The sequence below is a fragment of the Pleurodeles waltl genome, chromosome 3_1 (assembly GCF_031143425.1).
Source record: "Pleurodeles waltl isolate 20211129_DDA chromosome 3_1, aPleWal1.hap1.20221129, whole genome shotgun sequence".
Taxonomy (NCBI): Eukaryota; Metazoa; Chordata; class Amphibia; order Caudata; family Salamandridae; genus Pleurodeles; species Pleurodeles waltl.
In genome coordinates this window covers 1,750,493,889-1,750,519,704 of record NC_090440.1, presented here as the reverse complement: position 1 = coordinate 1,750,519,704, position 25,816 = coordinate 1,750,493,889, and the positions used below count along the sequence as shown (strand labels likewise).

The following is a 25,816-nucleotide window of genomic DNA, read 5'->3' as shown; positions in this document are numbered from 1 at the left end:
TGCCAGTTTGTAAATGTGGCCCACTGTAGGGGACTGCTTAGCACCACTGCTGCGCCAAAAAAAATGATACAACCGTGGCACTAGGGGCTTGGAAATAAGCCCCCATGTTTAGAACGATTTATATGATTGGGATTGGCACTTAAAACAGTAATTGCTGAATGTAGTAAAATAGCACTGACAAAATTCTAGTAATAGAATCCAGAACTTGCGTTTGCTGCAGCAGGCAATCATATCACTTATATTGCAAGTCAAGGATCTCAAACCCTTCCTATAATAGTAGCTTCCTATGTTCAATAAAAATCACCCTGAGTTACTAACACAAATTATCAGTGTAACATCAGTGACCACTTGCAACATGATTCCATTAGTGGCCATTACACGCAGGATGACTATCAGTGACCGTCACTAGCAATAATGTAAACAAAAAAGCTGTATTAATTTTAATTTGTCACAGCAGTTATACTCAATGCCCCCTGACACCTAAGAAAGAACACTTGTAATAAGACTCCCCAGTGCAGCATGAATTACCATTTAAATATGTCATAAAAACACTTTTACTACTTTTCGCTGGGAAAATACATATTTTACTTTTAAATATGCCCATTTCAACCTACGCAATTAAAAATTAAACCAAACAAACGCTTTTCATGTTCATAGAATGTGGTGCACACAGGGTTGCAGGGGAACTACTGGTAGCTTCAGAGCTACTCACTTTAGAACCCTGGTTCCTGTTCGAATTGCTAACACTAAGGAGAATTGGCAGAGATGCAATATCTGTCAGTTGTGTCCGTGAAACTGAAAAAATGATTTGTGAAGTTTTTAACATATTTCTGTCCTTTTGGGTGCATTGCTTTAATTATTTGGAATTTCAGATGTATGCCTACAATTGCAAAAAAATGCAGCTCAAATGTCACATTTCTTAGTATTCGGATTTCTTAGTTTTCGTCAACAACATTCACTATACCCTGCAGGAATTATGGAATATAGAATCTCACAGGGGTAGAAGTTAGTAGTTCCACAAAAGCCTACGCTTTTTTTTCCTAGCCTTGAACTTGAGCTCAGCAAGATTCTTGAGTAGGGCTCTATATAATAAATCTTTCAAGTGTATTTTATTTTTATCTGGTGCCCTTGATTTTATTTATTTCCACCTTATCTAGAATTTGCTAAATTATCCATCTCTTCTTGAAATAAGTGTGCATGGGGGTGACTTTGTTATATTTTCTTTCCTTCTTGGCTTCTGTGGTTTGTTACACTTCTGAGAAAGGCAGCGCCGTGCCGAGGTACCACAGTTCAGAGCAGAGGCCACCTGGCCTATTGGGAAATCGGCACTAAGGCCACTGCGTTGTTTACTGATGCATCTGGGAGAAACAATGGCATGGTTGTAGACTACTGTTTTTTACCGAACAAAAGTCGTTCAGTTCGTAATCTTATGGAGAAAGTTGGTGAAGGGAGGTTATACACGATCTTCTGAAGAGAACTACTGTTTTCGATTCTAATGATTCCCTTTTGTTTCCATATAGGATCGGAGCCTATTCGCAGTCGGACAGGAAAAAGTGGAAATTCCACACCCAACACACCAGGCTCAACAGCCATCACCCCCGGCACCCCACCAAGTTATTCTTCACGCACCCCAGGCACACCTGGCACTCCAAGCTACCCCAGGACCCCTCGAACCCCTGGGACCCCAAGATCTCTCGGGCTGCTACCCAGTGAGAAGAAAGTTGCCATCATTCGAACGCCTCCAAAGTCTCCAGCCACGATGAAGCAGATACGAGTACTAAACCAGCCATTGCCAGACCTCAAGAATGTCAAATCGAAAATTGGGTCAACAGACAATATCAAATATCAGCCAAAAGGAGGACAGGTACGAGTTTCTATTTTGAAAGGGAGAATTATGTCAATCTGTAAAACGTTTTGCTGAGCAGCCTGATCTTATGTGTGCTAGATAATTACTGTCCTAATATTCCACATTTATACTATGATAGCGATATAGAAAACCCAGCAAACAAGATTTAGACAGGTTTGTATTTGAGCATATATCAAAGGATAACAAAATACTCTAATAATTCACCAGAAGTAAACAACTTCACAATTTGTCTACCAAGAGTATAGATGAAGATTTGCACAATTGGTGCTGCTGTGTTAATTTTACTTTAACCGGAACCTTATCTTGACTTGGTGGCTTTGCCTTAAAGCCAAGCTCTAGACCTCAAAGTATGTGCTTACTTTAGATTCTAAGCAATAAATGGTTCAGGCAAAAACATGTCGTGGAAATACATTTCTATGATAGATTGATGACAGGCAGCAGAGGGAAAATGAGAGAGAGAGTTCCACTGGCTCACACTTTCGTAGCTGCACTGTCTAAAAATCAATCCCTAACTCAGAGAACTATGGGGTTAAATTAATTTACTTTACACACTGCAGGCACATAACAGGTGCTTTGCTCTGCACTTAAAACCATCAAGACACGGCCCCTTGGTTCCACAGATCCAAAGCTGACAGCTCTAGCCATTAGGCCACTTACCCTCACTGAAAAACACAAGAAACTTTAGACTCGAAATGTGTATCTCCTCAAACGTGCAAACACTCCTCTTTTCTTGTATCTTAGAACACTAGATGTTCATTGTCCATGTGTCGCTTGAACTTCCCTCACTCACGTTACTTGAGAAATGCTGAGAGTTTGTTGACCTTATCCCAGTACTTGGTCAACTCACTTAAGCACTTTGAAAAGCACACTCCACACCAGTGCCATTAAATCCAGCACCTATGCAATAGTGAGGGAAGGGCCATCAGCTTGCAGAGCCACATACACCATAATTATCCAAGAGCATAATTGTAATCCAGAACCTAGCAGCCAGACCTACTGGGCACACCTACATTTACTCATGCCAAACCCTTCTTCTGTAGGTTACACAGACTTCCGATTAAGGTTCAATGCACAGTGCACAAAGGCATTTACAAAACAATGTTTTTGTTTTTATCAAGAGTATGCTTCACAGATAATCCAGTCCACAACTCTTTGGCTTATTCACCAACTTCTTCTAACTTCAAAAGCCAGAAATATTCATAACCTCTGTCCTTTGGAACTCACCTTCTTTATAGTACATTCCATTCTGAGCTGCTGAGCCTTTCGAAAATCCAGGAAAATCTGGCTGCTTCCATCTGCCTTCAATTAGATCTCAGGACATAAAGAATGTTTTCATTATCAGCACCTTCATACCTTATTAGGCGATTGTATGATTTAAGACATAACAAACATAGCATAATAAACCAACAACTTCACAATTAATTGGTATATTGTACCAGTCAACTCCCTAAGTGGAAACAGTCAACTCACCTTACATTTGAGGCCTCGGAGAACAGGTTGCCTGTTGTTTGTGCCGCCAAGTGTGCAGATCCCCTTTCCGTGATTGTTAAACTTAAAGGTTTGCTACAGGTGTGACATGAAGCCACCAGAGTGTTTCTCTGGTTGCTCCTTGAGGCACCTGCTCCTTGCTCCACTAGTCTCCTGCTCCACTTAATCCCAACTCTCCTGATTCACTCAGGTGGCTACTCAATATTGCTCTGTTGTGTTCCGGTGGTTCACCACTGAATCAAGGCACCCAGGTGGTATCATGCATTCTCTTTCAATATGGAGTAAACTACACATTTACTGACACACCTTATAAATTAGCCTCCAGGGGGCATGGCTGGAGCGTCTGAGCCCATGAGAAGACCACTGAAATAGAGGCAGAATGCGACTGCTGTAAAATCCCTCACAAACACCATCAGAAACACTGGTGATCATCAGCATCTATTGCAGCAGATCCTTGGGTGCAGCCCGTAGGACCATAAGGGACAAGATGGCAGCGCATGCAAGGTCCTGAACAGAAGTAGAGATGCAGGGTACACCGACCTCCTGCCAATTCTGGACTACTGTTAGGGGGAGCTGTGGTGCCCAACAGCATCAGGCCCCCTGTCTACCTGACAGTGAAGCAAAGCCATGATGCCAGGAACTACAGCAGGTGGAGGCAGGGGTGATGTGCATGCCTGGCTGCCCTTCTCAAATTAGGGTGTCCTGTGGCTGATGTACTGAGGCGGGGGGCCCACTGAAAGACAGGTGGTGCCTCTGCAACTGTGAGGCTAGTCTGACATTCCCCCAGGGATTTCTGAAACGCTGTTACGGAAGACTCAGAAAGTCACTTTCATCCCCAATGATTGATGCACAGCCATGGATGCAATGTCCATCACTTGTATTGTGGCAGAGGATCGCCAGTGATTTTTTGTTTGGGAGCTTTTAAACTCAGCTGTGACTGAAGCAGGAAGTTGATGGGCACAGAAGTGCAGGCTTCTAGATAGGTTCATGCGGGGATTAGGGGTGACACTCAGAGTTTTACTACAGTGGGCAGATAGGTACTGCTTTATTTAGGGAGGAGTCACTTGGTACTGCTTTATTTAGGGAGAAGCCACCAACGGGCTTCCAAAGGAATCTAACTGTCCGATTTCTCACGCACTATCCACCAATGCTGACAGATTTGATAGTGGCATACTGAATGCCATGCAAGACTCCTAAAGCTCAAGGGTTAGGCCTACTCTCATTTTAGGGACAGCACTGACAGAACACTATAACTACATTGCCAGAGGCAATTAATGCCGCAACAGATGAAATGGCCACCAAAAAAGTTGACAGTATCATCATGAACAGCGGCTTAAAGTCCTGCTTGCAAGATCTGTGGACCAAGTGGAAGACTGACCTGAAGGCGAAATGGTGAGTAAGGACCTCTGCAACACCATAGCATATATTTGAGATAGCACAGACCAGACAGGGTAGTTGAGATTTGGCGGAATATTCGTGTCACATCGCAGGAACAATGGACCATGCACACAGACTCAAATCCTTTGAAAATCAAGTTGACTCCCTGCAACTATAGTGCGAAGATCTGGAAAATAGGGCCCGAAGAGACAACATACAGGTCCGGATTATCTCGAAAGACCATAGGGCACAGATCTCACTGCTTACATCCAAGGCCTGTTTGCTCAAATCATGCAGATGGAAGAGGGAGCAACTGTTGGAATAAAAAAAGGCCCACAGAATGGTTTAGGCCCATCTGAGAGACATATTGGTCAATCTAGTATCTTAGCTGCAAAAAGAAGCACTTCTACGAGAAGCAAGGAAAGCATCTCCCATTCCCTACAAAGGGAACATGCCTATACTACAAAATAACTTATCACAATCTACTTTTGAAAAATGTTGCAAGTTGAAATCTGTAACAAACGCCCTGAACAAAGCTGAGATCAGATTCTGCTAGACATTTCCCTGTGGCTTGGCCTTTACAGTGGAGGGGAAACCTTGCCATGCGCTGACAGTGAAAGAAGGTCTCAATCTTCCACATAGACCCTACCAATCAAAACTTGGGCACGGACGGGGATTGAAACGCCAGAAGCAAAGACTGGGATGGTCCCCTCAACCACAGTGTTGCAATGTTGCGGACCGGCCAAGACGGGATTTTCAGAAAACCTGAGATAACTTGTGCCTTACGTCGTGGTTTGCTAGAGGTAAGTTACATTACACTGGATGGAGTTGGGCATGAACTACCCCATACCATGTCCATGCGAAACTATGTTGCCTCAAAAGTGTAGAAACTTTTAGTATTGTCTCCAAGAAGAACTCTACTATGAGTTTCGGTATCAGTGGTAATGAGCCCCCAGATGGTTGAGGAACGATTTTTGTTGTCGCTTGTTTGTGTTATATTGTTCTATATGTGGTGGACAGGGAAATTCGAGGGGGCTTAAGGGAGGTGGGAACATTGTTTACATGCTGGGCACCTTGCAACAAACGTTGCCTATCATATACACTCTCGGGGCATCGACATTTAGATTTGGCTCATGTTCCAGATCCTATCTCTAAACATGAAGGGCCTTAATTCCCCTTTGGGGTGGAAAACGTCTGCAGCTTTTTAACAACTCATAAGGAAAAGGTTGTCACATTACAGGAAACACACCTTAGAAAAGGCAAATCATCTCGATTTGACTCCAAATATTATACTCATCTGTATCCGTCGACAGCAAAAAACAAACTTGTGGTACAGCCCTGCTGTTGGCAAAAAATGTCAACTTGAAAATTACAGAAGTCATCACCCATAAGGAAGGGCAATTGGTGATGATTAAAGGCTCACTCCATGCAATATGATCACAATTGCCACACTATGTGCACCAAATCAGGACCAAGACAGGTTCCTAGCAAGGGTCCTTAGAAAACTTGCAGTCTTAAAGAGGGGACAACGATTTTGACTGGAGATTTAAATTCAGTAGCACGGGCATTACAAGACAGATCTACAGTTATCAGGGTTGCAGCTACAAAAATAGCAGGAGAAACAAAGGATATTCTCCAAAAGCTAGGGTTAGTAGAGGGTGGTGCACCCACAAGATGAGGGTTACACATTTTATTCAAGCGCACATAAGTTTTATTGAAGAATCAATATATTTCATGTACCGAACGTAACAGCCTTGGAAAAAAGGCACAGAGTGCACGTTGTACAAAAGGCTGATAAAATGCACAGCACAAACTATGTCTTCCTAGAAGGAAGCAGCTGATTAAAAAATAGAACTATGCTAAAACAGGCTTTGCTAAAATAAATGAAAATGAATAAAAAAATGTATGCATGTGTTACGGGCATAGGCTATGAAACTAACAAGAACATGGGTGTCCATCCTGGCACTAAAGGGCCACTACAACAGGGCCTGTGGACACTAAGGGGCTCACTCACTTATGAACCTAAATAAAAAGCAAATCTTTTTCTACAATATTACACCAACCTTTACAAATGGGAGGAGGTGTCACCCGAGGCAATAGAACAGTATTAGCATGACCTTACACTTCCAAAAATGACAGAAACTAAAATACAGGATTTAAATGCCTCTTTCGCCGAAGAGGGAATAAAGGAAGCAATTAAAACTAATAAATCAAATAAAATTCCCACACAAGATGGGTTTGAGGGAACTTTACAAACGCTACTTTAGCAAACTTGTGCTGATTATGGAAGATATTTTAAATTCCTTCCGGACCACAAATAGATTCACCCCCTCCATGGGAGAGGCAACCATATTTGTGCTTGTCAAGCCTGGCAAGAATCATACGAAATGCGCAATGTAGAATCCAATCACATTAATAAACTTAGATATTAAGATCTACATGAAGGTTTTGGTGATGAGTCTGGCTCCTGTTCTTCCCTCGTTGATCCACGAGGATGAGTCAGGCTTTGTGATGGGTAGGCAGACCTTTGACCATATCTGACACATAGCCCATCTTGTTGAAAAAGCCATGAAAAAACATACAAAAAGTACACTCCTAGCGCTGAATCCTGAAAAAGGCTTTCAACAGGGTGGACAGGCACTTTGTGGGGTTAGCACACCGCAATTTCAGATTTGGTGATGCCTTTATCTGCATGGTCTTGACAGCCTGTCAGGCGCCTATTGATAAAAGTTTTGAAAGACAATAATTTTCTGCTGACATTTACTCACAATGAGACACCCAACAGGGCTGCCTTCTATTCCCCATTCTGTATGTGCTGGCCATGGAATCATTGACCTTGAAAATTTGCCAAATTACAGATAAATGAGGCTTCTCATTTGGGGGTGTGAGGGGAAGAATAAAATCTCGTTTGTGGATGGCATGCTCCTTTCTATAGAGTCACGGCAAGACTCTCTGCTCCCACTTTTGAGCATTCTTGCTTAATACAGAGAACACTCAGGATACAATTCAGTATTTCTCTCTCTGGGTCTTTCACCCATAGATGTTTAATGAGTTATGGCCCATACCTCCTTTAAAATAGCTACTAAAGCCATGTGTCATCTGGGCGTCAGTTTTACCCACTCACTTTCCAGTTGGACCCATGCTAACATTTCAAAACTATAGCAGGACATGAAACTAGATATGGATACGTGGCCCACTTAGCAGGACTTGATCCCTTATTCTGTGTTTTTCAAGCGCTTCCCATGTCCATACCGCAGTCAATGATGGAAGATTTAACACTTTCCTTAATTAAATCTGTGTAGCAAGGTAAGCCTCCAAAATGTTGATGGCCCCACGAGAGAAGGGAGGTCAGCTCTTTCCACGCATTCTTAATTACTACAGAGTGGCACAATTGAGAATAATAGGGGAATGGTCTATGGGTCATAATACAGCTGGCAGCGGTCTACTGGTGTGGTGCTGCTGGTGGCAGCAGCGCCACCTTACCGTAATCCACGTGTATGGCCACAGCCGGATTTCCGCCATTCTTGTGGCTTAAATCCAGCTGTGATCATGATACGGCCGATGGCTGGTAGCCGCAGCAATGGTCTTTTGGCGCCCGTCGCCGCAGCGGCAGGCGGTTTTTATCGCCAATATCATAATGAGGGCCATAATCTTCTGAATGCAGAACGGTTCTGATACAAACAAATACCCCATTGGGTCCTACACCCATTGATAAAGGAAGCAGCTATCTGTCCTCTGACACTGTGAAAGAAGCTTCTCATATCATATTAGGGGACCAGAGGTTGCGTACCTGCCATATACAAGCATCTAAATGCACCACCGATGTCACCCTGGAGGTCCTACATGCACAAGTGGGCTGGAGCATTACAGCACACCATTCACACAAAACAGTGGGAAACACTGTGGAGGGATACTTATAAATACAACTTGTCATTTTGGCGCAGAGACTCTGCACTTAAGGTAATCACAGGTTGGTACCTCGCACCAGATAAGCCACAGAGAATGTTCTTACAAACAGGTACGAATCTTTGTTGAAGGGGTGGTGGTATGGTGGGGAACTCTGTTGAGTGTGTGGTGGAGCTGCCCCAAGCTACAACGACTTTCAAAAGAAGTTTTATCCTTTATAAAGGACATTATAGCAGTACCTGTGTGCGCACACCCAGAGTGACAGTGTTGAGGGCTATGCCCCGAAGGTTGGGAAGGGGGAATGTTAATGTACTTGTGCCTGATTTATCAACTACTGCTGATAGCACTTATGACTAACGCCAAATATTGGAAACAGACAGCGATGCCTAGCTAGCATATATAGTGCTGGCATATCTGGGACACTATGGCTCTCTAAAACACGATTGGACACGTGGATAAAGACAGAAGCAAAATATGACAACATGATATCCGGTGTTGTCATACACGGTGGATGAACGAGGAACTGTGACGTGTTCTCCTAGATGCCAAACGTTAAATCTTTTTGGTCATCACTTCAGTTTCTGGATCACCAGCCTTTAGCTAAAAGGAATGCAGACAATACACTTCCAGTGTCTCTAAAGCTATCTATATTCCCCATAGTGTGCCATATTAAACACGGGGTGTTCCAAAAGGATTCCACTGGCTCAGAATTTAAATTCAAACAGAGTCCTGCTACCACACAGGTTTTGCATGCTCATTGTACATACACATGCACTCAACATGCATACAGGTTGTCAGTACAATGTTCTGGGTCTTCATACTGTTATAAATTTACATGAGAGGGATCAGTAGACCAAGCTTTCAAGGACCAGAGGAAAACAACGTCTGGCCACACTAATCAGAAAATACGATAGCTGCCACCACCTCTTTATGTGATGCACCCATGAGTGGCACAGCAATCCACTGTCTTATATGAGGACATGCTTGGTGCACTCCTCCAGGTCACAGGACACGACACATTGCCAGGGAGATGTGTAGATCTCTGTGCTTATGTTAGATGAGTGTGATGCTAGGGCCAAAACAATCAATCAGGGGATTTGTATAGTGCGGCTAATGACCCGTGAGGGTCTCAAGGATACTAAATTCCCATGCAGTCGACTGCCCAGGGCTGAGGTACACACCCATTCACAATTCAGGCAGCATTCCTCTCCTAACACTGTTCCCAGAGCTGACTTACAGCTTGCTAGTGTGTTTTCTTTTTTCTGCATATGTTTCTAAAGACAAGTATCCATCATTTTCTCTCTGCTTGGGGCATTCTCTACAGAAGGGGAGGACCACACAAGTCAATAAGGACCAGATTTATACCACAAATTCAGACTGCCCTGATACATAATTTATGTACAATGAAAGTCAATTAAGTTGCTTACATTGTTATCCTAAACATCTGGAATGTACTCAGTCCTCCTTATCTACCTTCCCATAGAATGAAGAGTAACATTCCCATCTGTTTATGGAATCAAATGTATTTGCTACCATAATGGAACTGCGAAGTTGTCAAGGACTTGACATGACAAAGGTCTGTTCAGTTACCTTTTTGATTGCCAGGAAAGTGACTCTTCCCAGTAGCCACGACGTGACCCTGCTCAGTATTACACACATGAGGAATGGCAGGTGTTTGCCTTCAGTGGGCTAGCTAATTAGGAGGAAAGAATACAAAAGTTTAAAAAAAGTCCTTGAAACTCTCCCCCTGACATGAGTAAGAGAGAAGAGCCATGCCAAAGACTCCATAAGATTAATCCAAAATGAATACAGCTGCAGGAAGCACACATCTATAACATAAATGGAGAACAAGTGGGCGATGAATGCAATAAAAAATGGGGATCAAATGGGCTGCATGCATCTTCCTCTTAATTGCCTCCTTTATATATGACTAAATTAGCAAATGACATTAAAGGAAACACCATGCTTCATCTTGGATTGCAAACCTTCCACCACTTTCTGTGGACAATCCACTGTAGTTAGAAGAGTAGTTCATAGGTTTGATCACGGCGTCAGCTAAACATACAAAAAAGACCAAGTTTTACATCCTTTGCCCACAGCCTAATTTGATAGATCCACCAACACCCACAGCAACCAGGCTCCAAATGATCAAAGTTTTTCCCTGCAGGTGACCGCAATCACAGACCCATCAGTGCAGCCCTAACCACGAGAACACCTTTCTACATGCTATGCGTGGCATCCACCAAAATGTGGTCCACGTGTGCGAGTGTGTGGTGCAAGCAGTCTTACTCTGGATGCAGACAGCTTCTGTAAGCACTGGGAACAGATATGAAAGAAAGCATATTTGGGTTTTGGCTTTGTGTCAAATTTAAATCATTATTGGTATCAAGTTTGAGATTAACCATGAAAAGTCTAAAAAAAAAAAAGGAGCATAACGTATGAAATGTTTGTTGAAAGACAGTGTCTGAGGAGGTTTGTGAGCATGAGATGATAAAAATGTATGATTAATAACTATTATTAGAAGAAGGTTTTTTCCTGTAATGCATGGTCTTGTTTTCAGGTTTATAGTATAGTAAGCAAAGATGGAACTGCAGAGAATCCAGTTGGGCATCACCTCATGGTTTCAACTTTCATTCCTCAGTTCTATCTTTGCCTACACCTCACCAGGCATCCTCTCCCATTTTTTTCTCCCCTTTCTTCAACACTGCCATACCATGGTTAGTCCCCCTTCCTTATTCCTCCCTTGTAATCCTCCTTATATATGATATAATCCCACTTTAAACCTAGGGCCCAACTTGGCACCCCTCGAATGGCATAGTATGCGTGTACTGTTTGAGGAGAGTGTGATTTAGGGGGTTTTCAACAAGCAACAATTGCAATCTTATTTTAAGGACTACAATAGACTATCTGGAAACCACTCCTAGGTGTACGTTATGTTCACTGTGGTCCGTACAGTAATCTAGATGTGGGTGATATTGATGAGTATTCTCACTGATGTATGTTATTCTGGTAATGATAAAAATACCAACAAAAGTGAAATAAGAATCAGCATATGCAGAACCTGGTCATTAAGTCCTATTAACACTATTGCTTTATAGCAGACTCATAATAGGTAACAAACAGTCAAGCAGATTGTCTCAACTGTGTAGACAGTTTAAAGCTTAGATCCTCATTTGAAGTATGGCACTGATCTGGGTTTCCACATGACTATGTTGGAGAAAGCATAGTTTATGAGTAGATAGAATTCTAAGGTATAGTACTATAGGGAAGAAATGAAATAAATAAGCATGGCTTGTAGGTTTAAAAGGTGAAGTACAACTTATAGCAGTGGATGTGCCATCTATTTGGAAAAGGTGTTGTCTATGGTTCTCATAAATTTCTCAAAGCTGTATCCCGAGGGTTACCGTTCCTGGCAACTAAAGTTTTCACGAGTCCCTAGGCCTAGTATTAACAAGTCCTTTCACTCTGGGCTTGACAATTACTGCCTGGAAACACTGTACTCAGAGACTTGTGAGTGGTAACAGACACTCTTCCCACGTGCCAGCCATGGCATCCTCGAACCCCATAGGGCCAAGAAAAAAAGGTCCTGCAATATTTACCACCTGCTCCAAGCAAATGCATGTAAATTTGGGCAGTTAATGTGAGACTATGTATTCATTGTGTAGTCTATAGGACATGGTGGCGGTAGGGCAATTTAGACCCTAGCGGATGGCCCGTCAGCCATATCTAAAAATCCCCATTGTTGGCAGGGATCTCTGTGTGTTTAGTGCATTGGCCATGGCAAAAGCATTGATGAATACAGAGCGGGTTCCATGTTTGTTTGCGCTACTCCTCATAAGTTGATTGCTGGAAAAACAAAATACAATAGTCCTGAAGCACTGGAGATTTATCCTGCCTGGATTTACCACGCCTTGCATAGGAGACCCAGGCAGGGGCAGTGAAATCAGTGGTGAAAGCCACACTCTAAATAAGATGAGGCTGAAGCCACGGTGAGAGGCTATTGCCACTGTGACATGGAGGCCCAGGGGTCACAGGGTCAGGTGCTTTTGATGGTAGTGCCAGCTCAGGCTCGACCCTAAGAGACCCAGCAGTTCCTTGATTCCAAATAAGGTATAAACAAACCATAAATTTGCCACTGGTAAACTGTAAATTAGACCCCAAGTCTTTAAGGAGGAATGCTAGGCTAAAAAGATGTGTCATTTACAAGAAGAAGGCATTGTTACGGTCCTGATGTGGTCGATGTGGAGAATGTGTAGTCTGTAGAAATAAGTCTCACTGAGAACTACTTTGGGTTTAGGAAAAAAAAACAGAAACATGGCTCTTCCCAGATTAATGAACCCTCTCTCCATGCCCCCCCAGTCTCTCCACAGCTGACTAAAGAAATGGCAGTATCAGAGCCGTAATATCTCTCTGGGAATTAATGTTAGCGCCTTACATATACCACAAATAATAATAAAGTATAGAAAGTATGTGTAATGTAAAACAGATTTGTTGCAGTCCATGGAGGAAGATGCAGTCTTCAGGAAAAATGCATTCTACAGGGATGGTTTATTATTGGTTAATTCAGGAATATTGGGTACATTTTAGAGAGAAGCCATTGTTTATAGGTAAGAGCTTTACCCAAAAGAGACAGGATATATTGCATAGGGTAGGACTGTAGCATATTAGGAGATTATTGGGGTTTTAAAGGAAGAGACTAAGGGCCTCATAACAAGTCTGGTGGTCAGCCCCCTTTAAAGGAGCCGAGTGCTGTCTCGTAGCACTGTTCCCGCCGGACTGACCGGCGGGAATGCTCTAGTACAATTTTAGGGAGGGGGGGACTCCGCTGCCATGGCCGTGGCGTCCTACCCGCGAGTTTGGTGGTCCTATGTTGGGACCGTCAAACTCATAATGACCCCGAAAGTCACAATTCTATCCTGGAAGTTAAATTCGACTCAGGTGATAACATTGTTTGTGCCTGAAAGCAGATTCTGAGTTGTGCAAAACTATCACTTTCCTAGGTTTTGTCCTACACAAATTCCTTCCAATAGCACACGAAGGTATAATGTAGGTAAAGGAGGTTGGAAATGTGGAAAATGTTTGAAGTTCCTGTGTGGTAAAGCTGCAACCACATCTTATTCCCCATCTGAACTTCTTAACTTAAAGTTGGTATGGATAGTAAAATTACTCTGGGTTAATACAGTTACCACACTTTGAAGTATTACCTCAGTGAGATTTTACCCCCGTATATTTTAGGTGAAGACAAAATGAGAATAATGGTATAATATGAGGATGACAGGCCCCTTATAAAGGACCTTATTGCGACCTTGACAGAGGAGTTTCCTCCACCACAAAAGTGACGGATATCCCGAAATAATAGGATCATATTACGTCGGACAGCATATCCGCCACATTTGTGATGAAGGAAAACCCCTCCCTAAAGGTCATGATAAGGCCCTAAGACTTGGGAGTTAACCCCTTTCAGTAAAACCTGGCACAAATTAGGGGTGAGAGGGAATGTTAGAAAACTGTGCAAAATGACCCATTTGTCGCAGCATTGCACATTCCGAGGTGTCATGAATCGAAATAGAGTGCAGATCTTATTCACAGAAAGCAGGCATTATCCACAGAGAGAAGACATAATAGCAAATGCTGTAATTGACAATGATAAGAGATAGTATATATGGAGGAGGCATAGTCTGCTTGAAGGAGGCATAGCTAGTCCATACTGCAGTACCTACTTTTCACCTGTTTCAGCAGATCACAATCTACTCAGTAGTTACTCTATATTTCCAAATTGCTGTGTTTTTCTCGAACACCTCCCCCACAATATAATCCTATATGGCAAAACACCAGGGTTGTCTTCAGGACATCTGCATTGGCTGCAGGTGGTGGTATAATTATGGTGCCAAATCACTTCCATTAATAAAAGTTCTGCAGCAAGTTTTCACATTTACTATTATTACTCTCTCCACTGTTATGACAGATCATAGCCACTTCTGTGATAATGGGGAAAACCTGAGGCCTCCACATGCGTTTGATTGTCTGGTCTTAGCACCAATTAGGTGCTACTATTGCAAAAGTGTCCTTCAGCACCCATCCTCCTACTGCAGTGGAAACCACTACCGTACCCACCTCCCGGCCGAGGTAGTTCTGGCAAACAGCAAATTTAAAATCAGATTGTCTGCACAGTGGATGAAAACACTACGGACACAGAAGTCATCTTATTGTCCTTTCATGGACTTGGAGTTACATTTAGGCACAAGAGTGGAAATGAGTAAGTGTTTAAATGCTAGGAAATTAAAATGAAATAGCCAGTTGGATTAACTTCCTTTCTCCCAATGGCCCTGCCCCAGACTAGCTCACAATTCTACAAAGTCACAGGGTTACCTTATAAGTGATGAATTCTTCCTAACCCATCTGGCCCATCAGCTGTTTCGCTGGTTGTGACAGATTTCCTAGAACACCAGTCCACCTCTGCCAGTATTGAAAAAAGAAGTCCTGCTAAGTTATTTACGCCTACCACTCACATTCATTTAGTGTGAACAGCGGAGGCCGGAACCGTTGAGGACATGTCCTGCCTGGATGTGCGAAAAGATGCTTAAGTTGCTTCCAATTCCTTTTAGGTTCAGATTGTAAGCGAGAAGGTCGATTTTAGAGATATTCAGTCTCGATGTGGCTCCAAGGATAACATCACTCATTCTCCAGGGGGAGGAAATGTAAGTAGAGGAGCTACAGAAACCATTTGCTTACTGTACTAACGTCTATCCTCTCCCTCAACCTCCACACACTGTCCTCACTGTCTTCCTTGCTATGCTCACCTCTGCACGCTCCGCCGTGAACACCTTCGGTGCTCTTCCACCCGTTCACGTCTTTCTGTCTTCCAAAGCAGGGGCTCCCGTTCTGTCTGCTTGATCACCAGGGCTCGTGGCAGGGGGGTGAAAGAGCTCCTCTGGCAATGCCCGTAGGTAGGCAGCCAGTTTACTGTGGGAGGAACGTGCTCATCTAGTCAGCACTAGAGAAGCGTAACTATAAAAACACAAACTAAAACGGGGGTTTTCGGATTCACTCGATGGCTTGAGGCAGGAAATGTCAGCTGCAACTAATTGATTGATCGCGCCATACTAGGAGGATAATTAAGTTGTGGAAAGGGTGGAAGCGCATTACAATGAGGGCCGCACCATTCTTGTCATTTACTGCGAAGGCTTCACAACGAGAGGCGTTACAAACCAGGTACACATTCACAGTGGGGGTCACTACAACACATTGTAACAATACAACGCAGGTAAGACTATTTCCGTTATATATATATATATATATATATATATATATATATATATATATATATATATATATATTTTTTTTTTTTTTTTACACGTTTGTGTTTTATATACCTTCATACACACAAATGCATTGATATGTACATATATTTACACATAAATAAGGAAATAATAAATACATCAGATAGATAGACAGATAGATATACGCACACACATTAAAGAAAGATCAACATGATCAGCGAAGTTGCGCTACAATAGTCCGATGTAGTGGATGCATTGTAATTACATCTGTTGTAGTGTCCAATGTTACTGTGAAATATAACAGTGGAAGGCAAGCAAATGGGCAAAGTCCACAGGGACACAAGTAGAACAATTTTTTTGTCTCCTGAACACTCAAAAAGACCCCTGCCGTACTTATAGGAGGATGTCCCAATGATGGGGAATCACATGCCCCGTACACACTTCCAAGTCACTGATTCTTCTATGAAATGGAAACTCTGTCCCAACCTAACGTGATCAATCCGTAGCCTCCTGGTGCTTTTTTATAAACTAATACTCTCATTTTCTTCCTCTTTTTTCTAGCTTAAGTTTGTTCTGGTGATGGTTCTTATATGCCCCACCCTGATCATAATGGTAACTCTATTTATTGTGTGTGCTTTAACAGATACATATTGTTACCAAGAAGATCGACCTGAGCCACGTGACGTCCAAGTGCGGGTCTTTGAAGAACATCCGTCATAGACCAGGTAATGAGTCTCATGTCTTGAACAAAAATCCGAGATTAATGGTCAGTGATGGCAAGCAGATTTTAAAATCCCAAGATTCGACTAAAGGGAAATCATCTGGTTTCTGAGCAGGCTGATGCCTCTGAAAGTCTGGTGGAACTGAAACACCAGATTTTCAGTTTCTTGTTTTCTTTGTTTACCCATTAACACGCTACATGTCACAGAATACTTGCTCATCAGTAACTGTAGCACAAAATACTTGATCAACCATTGTCAAATTGCTTGTTTATGCATTGTTTCACCACAGTCGGCCAGTTCATTCATTAATTGCCACACAATGTTTGTCCATGCATTAAGGTGATATAGAATGTGTGTTCATTACTTACCATACCACAGAATACTTGTCTCTTTCTTTCTTGACAAAGTCGTCGTCACTGAGGATGATGCATGCCTTGAACGGCACATTTTTGTGTTGAATAGTTAAAACATTTTAAGCGTTCTCCTTACATAGGAGAAGCACTTTCCCATAATGCATCAGATGCCCAGTACATTAGCAAAACCAATATTGACTGCATCACTCCACATTTCACCGGAAGGGTGAGAGAGGCTATAAGTCCATGCCAAAGAAGAGTAGGGTCCAGGGCAGTGAAGATAACTTTCACGGCTGCTAGCATTACCACTTTATGTCCTTTCCTCATTACAACCTTTATAGTTGAAGATAAACAGATCAGTACAAAAGAATCATTCCCACAGAGACTGACATAATGCAAAACCTAACATTAATTCATATAGAATGACTACCATTGCTGAGAGAGCGCTGATACGTCCACATTTACTTTATGAGACATGAAGCTGTTTAAACAAGTCAGTAAATATCACTCAAAGCAGGGCCTCTTTAACATTCTGCCCATACAAAATGTCCCTTCTTATTGCAACACTGAAGTGCTGCAGGAAGCTGCGCACCAATCTGCTTCTATGCCTGGAACATTGCTAACCTAATCCATCTACTTTCATATTTAGAAGAGAAACCTGTCACATTATTGGATATTTTCTGCATAAAAAGTAAACACACAAGGCTTTCCTCACATCAAGAAAAAGGCTAGGGGCTCCCCGGTAAGAAGATTCTCAGGGGACAATTATGAGAATACAATGGAGTGGTTGAAATGGACATAGGATACACTTATAGCATGGCAGTAGCGGATGGTTGAAAGCACGCCTCATTGATTAGCTACAGGTGTGAATTTTCACAGATTAGTGCCCCTAGCTCCCCAAACCTTCTAGGGTAGGTAGTGACCACGAGGAACAGGAGCATAGCTGATATCATTTTCATAGGGACTTTCTCCAGGGACTTCCAGGAAGCAGACACAGCAGGGGGCTGAATCATTTGCAGGCTGAGTCCATGACTGTGTAAGAAAGGAATAAATCTGTGTCTTTCTTCACCTGCTTACCATTTCATTCAGGGTCCAGGAAAGGTAACTATTGATAAACCTTTTGAAGAACCCTGCCGTTCCAGCGACAGCCAAAATCTATATAGCCTGCTAATGCAGATACAGAGAACAGAGTCTGTTCTCTCACTAATCATAAGGCATCAAAGGAGTTTTTGGGTGCAATTTCGATTGTGTCTCCATTATTTCAAGAAAGGGGCCACAGTAAAAAAAAAAACGCTTGAGCGTCATGAGTAAAGCTCTGCTTGAGATTAAAACCAGGAAATCATGCAGAGGGGATTGGCTACATGGGTTGTACAAATATTTGTAATGTACTGTTTTTAGTGCAGAGTGGACACTCATCTATGTTGTGGGTTGGAGTGACACCACCCAAAGACACTATTGTTCTTCCCATAAAATTTGCCAGTAAGTTGTCTACTTTTAAAGTGTTCTGAAATTCAAGCGAAAACAGAAGATGCACTGTCGACCATTATCTCTAGGTGCTGGCAACTTCTCCTGTTGTGTTCATTCCTGTGATGCCACCTCCTCAGAGATGCTGAGGGAGCAGTGAGAGTCTGATCACAGGGGTGCTTAGGTAACTACTCACAGCATACCACTGAGAAGGCACAATCTCAGAGGAAATGGGGAAAGCCCACTTTGGGAGTACTTCTTTTTTAAGGTACTTCTCTATGGTCTCCACTTCAGTGTCTTTCCCAGTTACTCCATCTTCCCCATTGATATTGTCAGTATTCATAAAAGGTTATTTAGAAGTAGCATCCTCTGGGAAATGCATTTCAAATGCTTCAGGAGTGTGACATCCACCAGCAATTGAAACTTTTTGTTTCTGCCATTTTTGGGGTAATGTCATTTTCCGTGCTGGGGACAGAGGGACTGGAACCACCAAAACCATAATCTGAGGAAAATCAGAAGGTGATATGGTAACTTTAGCCAGAGTGTGTGGTACCCTGAGGGAAGAAGATCTGAATCTTTGGTGATGTCTTCATTGTTTTGCAGTTTGGGATGGTAGTCTACTAGCACCACTATTTAAAAACATTTTACGTGTTACAATTCAAGCAATAGTTTTATAGCAAAAAGTAGCAAGGTTCATTACATAGCCTTGCTTTGAAAAAGGAGTACTCCCTCTTGGTCACTGTTGTAAACAAGATGGATCAACCAATTTATAAGCAAACCCAGCCTTCACTAGTAAGATACACAGTGAGCGTTTTGGAGAAGTCAGAATGTGTTATCACAATTCACTCTTAATGCCTATCTAAATATATCCATTTCAGTTTATTCTGATTGTCTTACAGTTTAATACATTTTTGTAGCATCCAACTCAATATCTGTTATGTTAAGTTATTTCATCTTATAAAGTGCAAAGAGCTACCCAATATTGGGTTTCCCAGCGCTAACAGATGAAGCAAACGAAGAAAGCTACTGTCAGAGTTATGCAAAAAGATGTGTTTTTAATTGCTTCCTAAAGCTTAAGAGATTACAGTTTGTTCTGATTTGGACTGGGAAAGTGTTCTACAGTTGGCGGCACAATACACAAATGATCAACCTCCTCCTCTTCCTCGCTTGATTATAGGAACCTCAAGAAGCGAGAGACCGTTTGACTTTAGTGCTCTCTGGGCTACATGTGGAGTAATGATATGCTGAAGAATGTGTGTGTCATTTGAATACGTCAGCCTATGAACAATACATAAGGCTTTAAATTTGACTCTTTTCTCAATCGATAGCCAATGTAAATCAGTGAAGACAGATCACGTGGAAATCCTTCTTGGCAGTCCTGGCTATACTCGTGCTGCCAAGTTTTGAATCCCCTGAAGCCTTTTTATAACATATGCTGGACGTCCCAGGTACAACGAATTCCCATAGTCAAGACAAAGTAGGATCAGACCGTGGACTACTATCCCTCTACATTCAAGAGGGAGCCATCTTAATGTTTTCCTGCGGGATCTTAGTAACCCAAAGCAAGTAACTGACACTCTGTTCCTCTGAGATGTCATGGATAAGTCCTTATCTAAGATTACACCAAGGCTTTTTGCTTCAGGTTTGGGGATAGGATGGATTTCCCATACATATTAGTCCCACAGTGAGGAGCTGTTTCCAACCACCAACACCTCCGTTTTATCCCCATTCAACTTAAAGCAGCTAGCCGTCATCCAGCTTGCCACTTGTGCCATGCATGTAGTAAATTTCTGAGAAGGAGATGGTGTCTGGTGCCAGTGAGACCACAATCTGCATATCGTCTGCGTAGGACATCATTGTGAATCCAGTAGAGCAGATAATGTCTGACAGTGGGCGCACATATATATTAAAGAGTGTCGGGCTCATAGACAAGCCCTGACACACACCATAGTCGAACTTAGGCACGCTTGACAGAATGGTCCTTCACTCCCCTGTAATCACTAATGCTTTCATCCTATTTCTCAGGACTCCTATCTCGCTAAATGTTATTTTCTAACCCTATCTCTCTTAAATGTTATTTTCTAACCCAAAGTACCACCTCAGAATGTTTTTTAATGCAAATTAATTGTAATGGAAGATTTACTTCAACACTTGTGATAGGAACCTATATTACTTTCTGTATGATGGGCCTCAGTTCGTCTTCAAAATATATTCCTTGCCGTGTACCTTTGGAAGCAGCAAAGTGGCTGATTTTGCAGTTAGTGTTAACAGGAGTTAACTATACTTTAATACTGAAATTGTTGCGGTGTATACTTTCTACATTTATTTTGAATAAAACCACAAAGATGTCCCTAATACCTCAGGTACTTCCATGAGCTGCAAAGCGACTCTGTTCTAGTTCAAACATGTGCAAGTGTATGTAAATGTGTTTCGCCAAACATTTTTGAGAGAGTTTCTTTCACTTTATTGATTATATTTTTCTAGTGTGGGTTGCTAACAAAAAAACAAGCTAAGGAATAACATCAAAGTACTTCACAAAAAATCTAAGTGCATTACACGAAATAAGATCACATTGAAACGGAGATGTCTATCATCAATACGGAGAAGATGTGACCTAGTGGCTAGAACAGCCGACTTTGGAACTGCAAACCTTCCCGGACTTCTGGCCTTGTCTCAAAATCATGTAATCCTCGGCAATTCACGTTATCTCCCCACAATTTAAAAAAATGTGGAATGAAATCTTGTTCACTTATGAAGCGTTCTAATGCCCTTGAGCGAAGTTTGCACTACCTAAAAAAGACTGAAATGGATCACAAATGTTTGCACACAGAATGCAGAAAGGAATATTTAGCTCAATTTCGACCAGTTTTCAACAGAACCTTTAAAATTACATTTGCTGTTTTCTGAACTCCATGTGTAACACCTGCCTTTCTTGTTTCCTTCAACACGCATTATCCATAGCTGTGTCAGTAGCTATCATGTCTGAATGATGAAAAAGGAGCGGTGCTTGTGGTGCTTGAAGCTTTCCTGTGTTGCAAAGTTACCCATTATTATTGGAGGCATAGGATGAAGAAACTACAACACCGGGCAGCCTCTGCTACACTAGAGCTTGAGGAATGAGCCAGAGAGGGTGCCTCCCTAGTCCTGGAGTGTGGTTGGTTCTTACCTCAAGCACGATTTTTGGCTAAACTTCTAAATATATATCTCCCCCAACCAAAAGATTGTGCAGTCCAAGCTGCTCTGTATCTTTGCTAGCAAGCTCGCCTCTCACATGACACTGCTGTGGCTGGCTCCTGCAGCAAGGATGAAAAGTTGACTACATGCCTCCAAGACACTGTTTGTCCAACACTGGCCTTTCACATAAAGTTGTAGTATTATTTCTTTAATATAATCAGTTAAACTACGCATCCTGATATAATGTTTTATAAAAAAGAAAATCCTGTGATTGCTTACATAGGGCCTGATAGTGAGTTCAGTAGCAACGGAAACTCCTCTCAGTGTGGAGTAAGGGCTATGTTTCAAATATCTCACCTGCTGATTTTCCTCCACAATTTTATCCCCAATGTGGAGGAAATTATACGAGTGAATTTTCCTTTGGACTTAGCAAGCCCTCCAGAAACTCAAGAATGTTCCATTACCATGAAACAATAGAAACAATCTTGGAAAAGAACGAAATTATATAAATATACATAAACAGGAAACAATCCCATTGGACAATAGTGATAGTGTGTATGATATGGTATATATGTTATATGCCATACAAGTTGATCCCATTAGAATTTAAGAAGATTACTGGACAATAAGGATCAATAACAGGGCAAGGCAGCTGAAGGGCCGAGAATGAGGATTATTTTTGGGTGAATTCCACATGCTACATGTGAACCAGAGAAATTGGCCAAAGTACAAGGAAGGCTGAAAGGAAGAGAAAAAGGAAGTAGACCCAAAAAATATGAGGAAGAGCAAGTAATAGAGATTTGTCCTACAATAATGAACAATGACATCTGACATAAATAGGAGGATGTATCAGCAGTACAACAAAACAATATTGTCTGATGCAACGTATGCTTATGTATCATCGAGTATTTATGGAAAATCAGAAGGTGTAGCCTTATAAATGCTTTTGGTGAAGTCTCAAAAAGCACTTAAGTTATATATACTAACTTCACTGTAAATGCTAAAGATAACATTGGAACCATAGGGATTTTGAAATATCAAGGAGAAATGGAAAGTGAAGTTCATAATCTGAAAGCTGAAGCATTAGCATTGGAAATAAACACAGATATATCTGAAATGGATGGCTTATATAAAGTCCTGATTCTATCTGCACTCACCACTATGACACACCTCACATATATGATGAGTTAGTAATAACATATTTAGAAAACTTGTGACAAAAAGAAAAACTAAATACACAAAATTACATCTGACTAATGCATATTAAAAAAGCTATTAAATAATTGATAACTAAGAAGTATGCTTATTAACTTACTTATTTAAGCCTACTACTGCTCCTGGGGTATAGGCCATCAACCATGCCTCCCCAGCCATCTCTGTCCGGGGCTTTTCTTCCCAGCTGATTCCAGGTGTAACCAATCTTCTTGAAGTCAGCCTCAAAGCCTCAGGTGTTTCTTGACCTTCCTGTTTTTCTTTTCCATTGAGGGTTCCAGGTGAGAGCTTGCCTGGTGGTGTTTGATGGGGGCTTGTGGAGGGTGTGAGCTATCCAGCCTTACTGCCTTTTCAGGATTTCTTCATGAGCAGGGGGTTGGAATGTCTGCTGCTATAAGTCATTGTTGCTGATGGTGTTTGGTCAGCAGATTTGGAGGATTCTCCTCAGATAGTTGAAGGTCTGGACTTTGCTGTGGTGGTCACTGTTCTCCTCCAAGATTCTGCAACAAACCTGATCTTGCTTTGCATTGTTAAATCCTTGAAGCTCTAGATCTTCTTTAGCAGAAGGGAGCCAGCCCTTGTTTTGCCAGTTCCTGCCTTGACATCAGCATCTGTGCTGCCCTGCTTATGTATGACACTGCCCAGGTAGGTGAATGCCTCAGCCTCTTTCAGTGCATCACCTGCTGGATTGACTGCAGTTGTCCTGTCTGTGTTAGTCTTTAGAATCTTGGTTTTTCCCTGTGTGCATGTTGAGGCCAAGTTGTGCTGATGCTGCTACTGACTGCCACATTGTCAGTTTTCTCTTGCATCTTTTGATTGGTCTGGGTGAGTAGGGGCAGATCGTCTGCAAACTCCAGGTTGTCGAGCTGCATCCAAGGTGTCATTTGGATCCCATTTCTTCTCCTTACTGTGGATGTCTCATTAGCCAGTCTATGGCCAGCTGAAAGAGTAAAGGCAACAGCAAACAACAGTGGCGGACTCCAGTCCTCACTTGGAAGGCTTCAGTGAGTTGTCCTCCATAGACTATCTTCCATGTCATTCCCTCGTAAGAGTTCCTGATGACACTTACTAATTTATCTTGTACATCGTAGTGGCAGAGGAATTTCCAAAGAGTCTCTCTCTCACGCTGTTGAATGCCTTCTCATAATCAATGAAGTTAACATAGAGGGGGAGTTCCATTCCATTGACTGCTTAATGTTGATGTGCAGTGTTGCAATCTGGTCCGTGCAGGAACTATCTTTGCAAAGCTGGCTTGCTCGCCTCACAACTGAGCGTCGACTTGTTCTTTCATTCTGTTCAGAATGATTTTGTTGAACACTTTGGCTGGGGTTGAAAGAAGAGTTATCCCTATGTAGCATGTGCAGTTACTAAGGTCAGATTTCTTGGGTATCTTGATGAGATATCCATCCTTCCAGTCTGATGACATACTTTTCTCTTCTTAGGTCCTTCCAAGCATGAGATAGATGTGTATGTATGCAACTAAGAAGAATACAATTATGAGAATAGGAGCCTGCACTCCCTCTATTAAAACCTGTATCTTGTTTTCTTTCTATAGACTAGATATGACATAACTAGTCAACTGTAACAAGAAAAAGAATGTAGCTGCTCAACTGTAAAATTTTTTACAGTTTAGTTGCAATGTCACAATGCCTACTTCCAGAGTCAGCAGAGAGTGTAAAAGGCAGAGCATAAAGCAGAATTAGAATTGCTGTTTTAATAAAAACTTTGAGAACTAGCTTTTCAGCTATCCTGAATTATTCTTCTGAATGAGCAGTCATTAGAAGACAGATCCCATTTACATCCACATGTTTTTTGCACAGGTTTAGTTAATTACACAAATGCAGGGATCTTTCTGCATCTTTATACATATTACGAACATTTGCTGTTTTTGAAAGTGACTTGACACTGCATTTAATATGTTGTTGCAACAAGTTACCAGCTGTATATTCATATGTCTAATTTAGCAGTACAGATTCCAACTGGATTCTAAATATTTGCATATGAAAGTGCAAGCTTTTTGGGGAAGGGTAATGTGTGGGCATGTAATAAGGAAAACAAAGTACCCACTGCTGTATGTTCGCATTATATTGCAAGTCACCTTAGAGTTCCATGCCTACATGGTTACAATACTCTGCGGCGAGTTGTAGTGTCCTTAGAAAGTACAACAGAGTACACTTGATTTCATATATAAATCAGCTAATGATTATGGTAAAAGTACTATATGTTAAGAAAGCTAAATCCTCAACCTCACTCTATCTTTAAACCTGTTCGCAGTCATCAGGAACTTCCAAGATGAAATTCAACAATCATGTAGATGTATTATCTACAGACAGTTTATTCAAACAGGTGTTCAGTCAAGCCTTAGCAGGCTCGTCATGTCGAACATGTAGGGCTTAATTTTAAAATCAACTCTTAGACAAACAGCTACCTCCACAGATGCCTCAAGACTCTATGCAGCCATCTCTTTATTTCAATCAATGTCCGCTTTCTCAGTGGATTTAAGTCTGAGAAGAGGAGTAGCTGGCTCTTACCAATCTGCACATCTTTCTGTTTTTGTCACCATCTCCAGGGCTCTGTTCCTCCACTTTTGCAATATCAAGGTAACCATAACTGTTCCCTCCACTGTTGTTGTTTCATGGGCAAAAGCCAATAAGCAGACAGCACCATATATCACACAGATTCATTTTCTCAGCCCATGAGTTAATCAATACCTTAGTTATCTCTTCAGACAGTGCCTCAGTCTGAAAGTCGATTATAGAAACTTTGGTTACTGGTTGAGGGGGTTAAAACCCTACTCAAGTAGCAACCCCAGTTCTTGTCAGGAGACACAAGCAAACCGCAAATTAACCAGTGCTTAACCCTCTGGTAGGTTGGCACAAAAGCAGTCAGACGTATCTTAGAGGCAATGTATAAAGTATTTATGCAGCACTTCAAACAGTAATAAAGTGAAAGTACAACACATAAAAATTCCCA

The 25,816-nt window shown here is 41.9% G+C and overlaps 1 protein-coding gene across 27 annotated transcripts in view; it reads left to right on the top strand.

The window, feature by feature from the left end:
• Positions 1–25,816, top strand: part of MAP2 (microtubule associated protein 2) — an 805,405-nt gene that overhangs the window by 764,885 nt on the left and 14,704 nt on the right. For 18 of the 27 annotated variants that reach the window (XM_069225688.1, XM_069225680.1, XM_069225684.1 and 15 more), the window contains 3 exons: positions 1,521–1,864; positions 15,244–15,336; positions 16,562–16,643. In XM_069225688.1, the coding sequence (XP_069081789.1) occupies positions 1,521–1,864; positions 15,244–15,336; positions 16,562–16,643 (519 nt within the window). The remainder of the gene's footprint in view (positions 1–1,520; positions 1,865–15,243; positions 15,337–16,561; positions 16,644–25,816) is intronic. The other 9 variants (XM_069225690.1, XM_069225694.1, XM_069225693.1 and 6 more) reach the window with 1 other exon arrangement.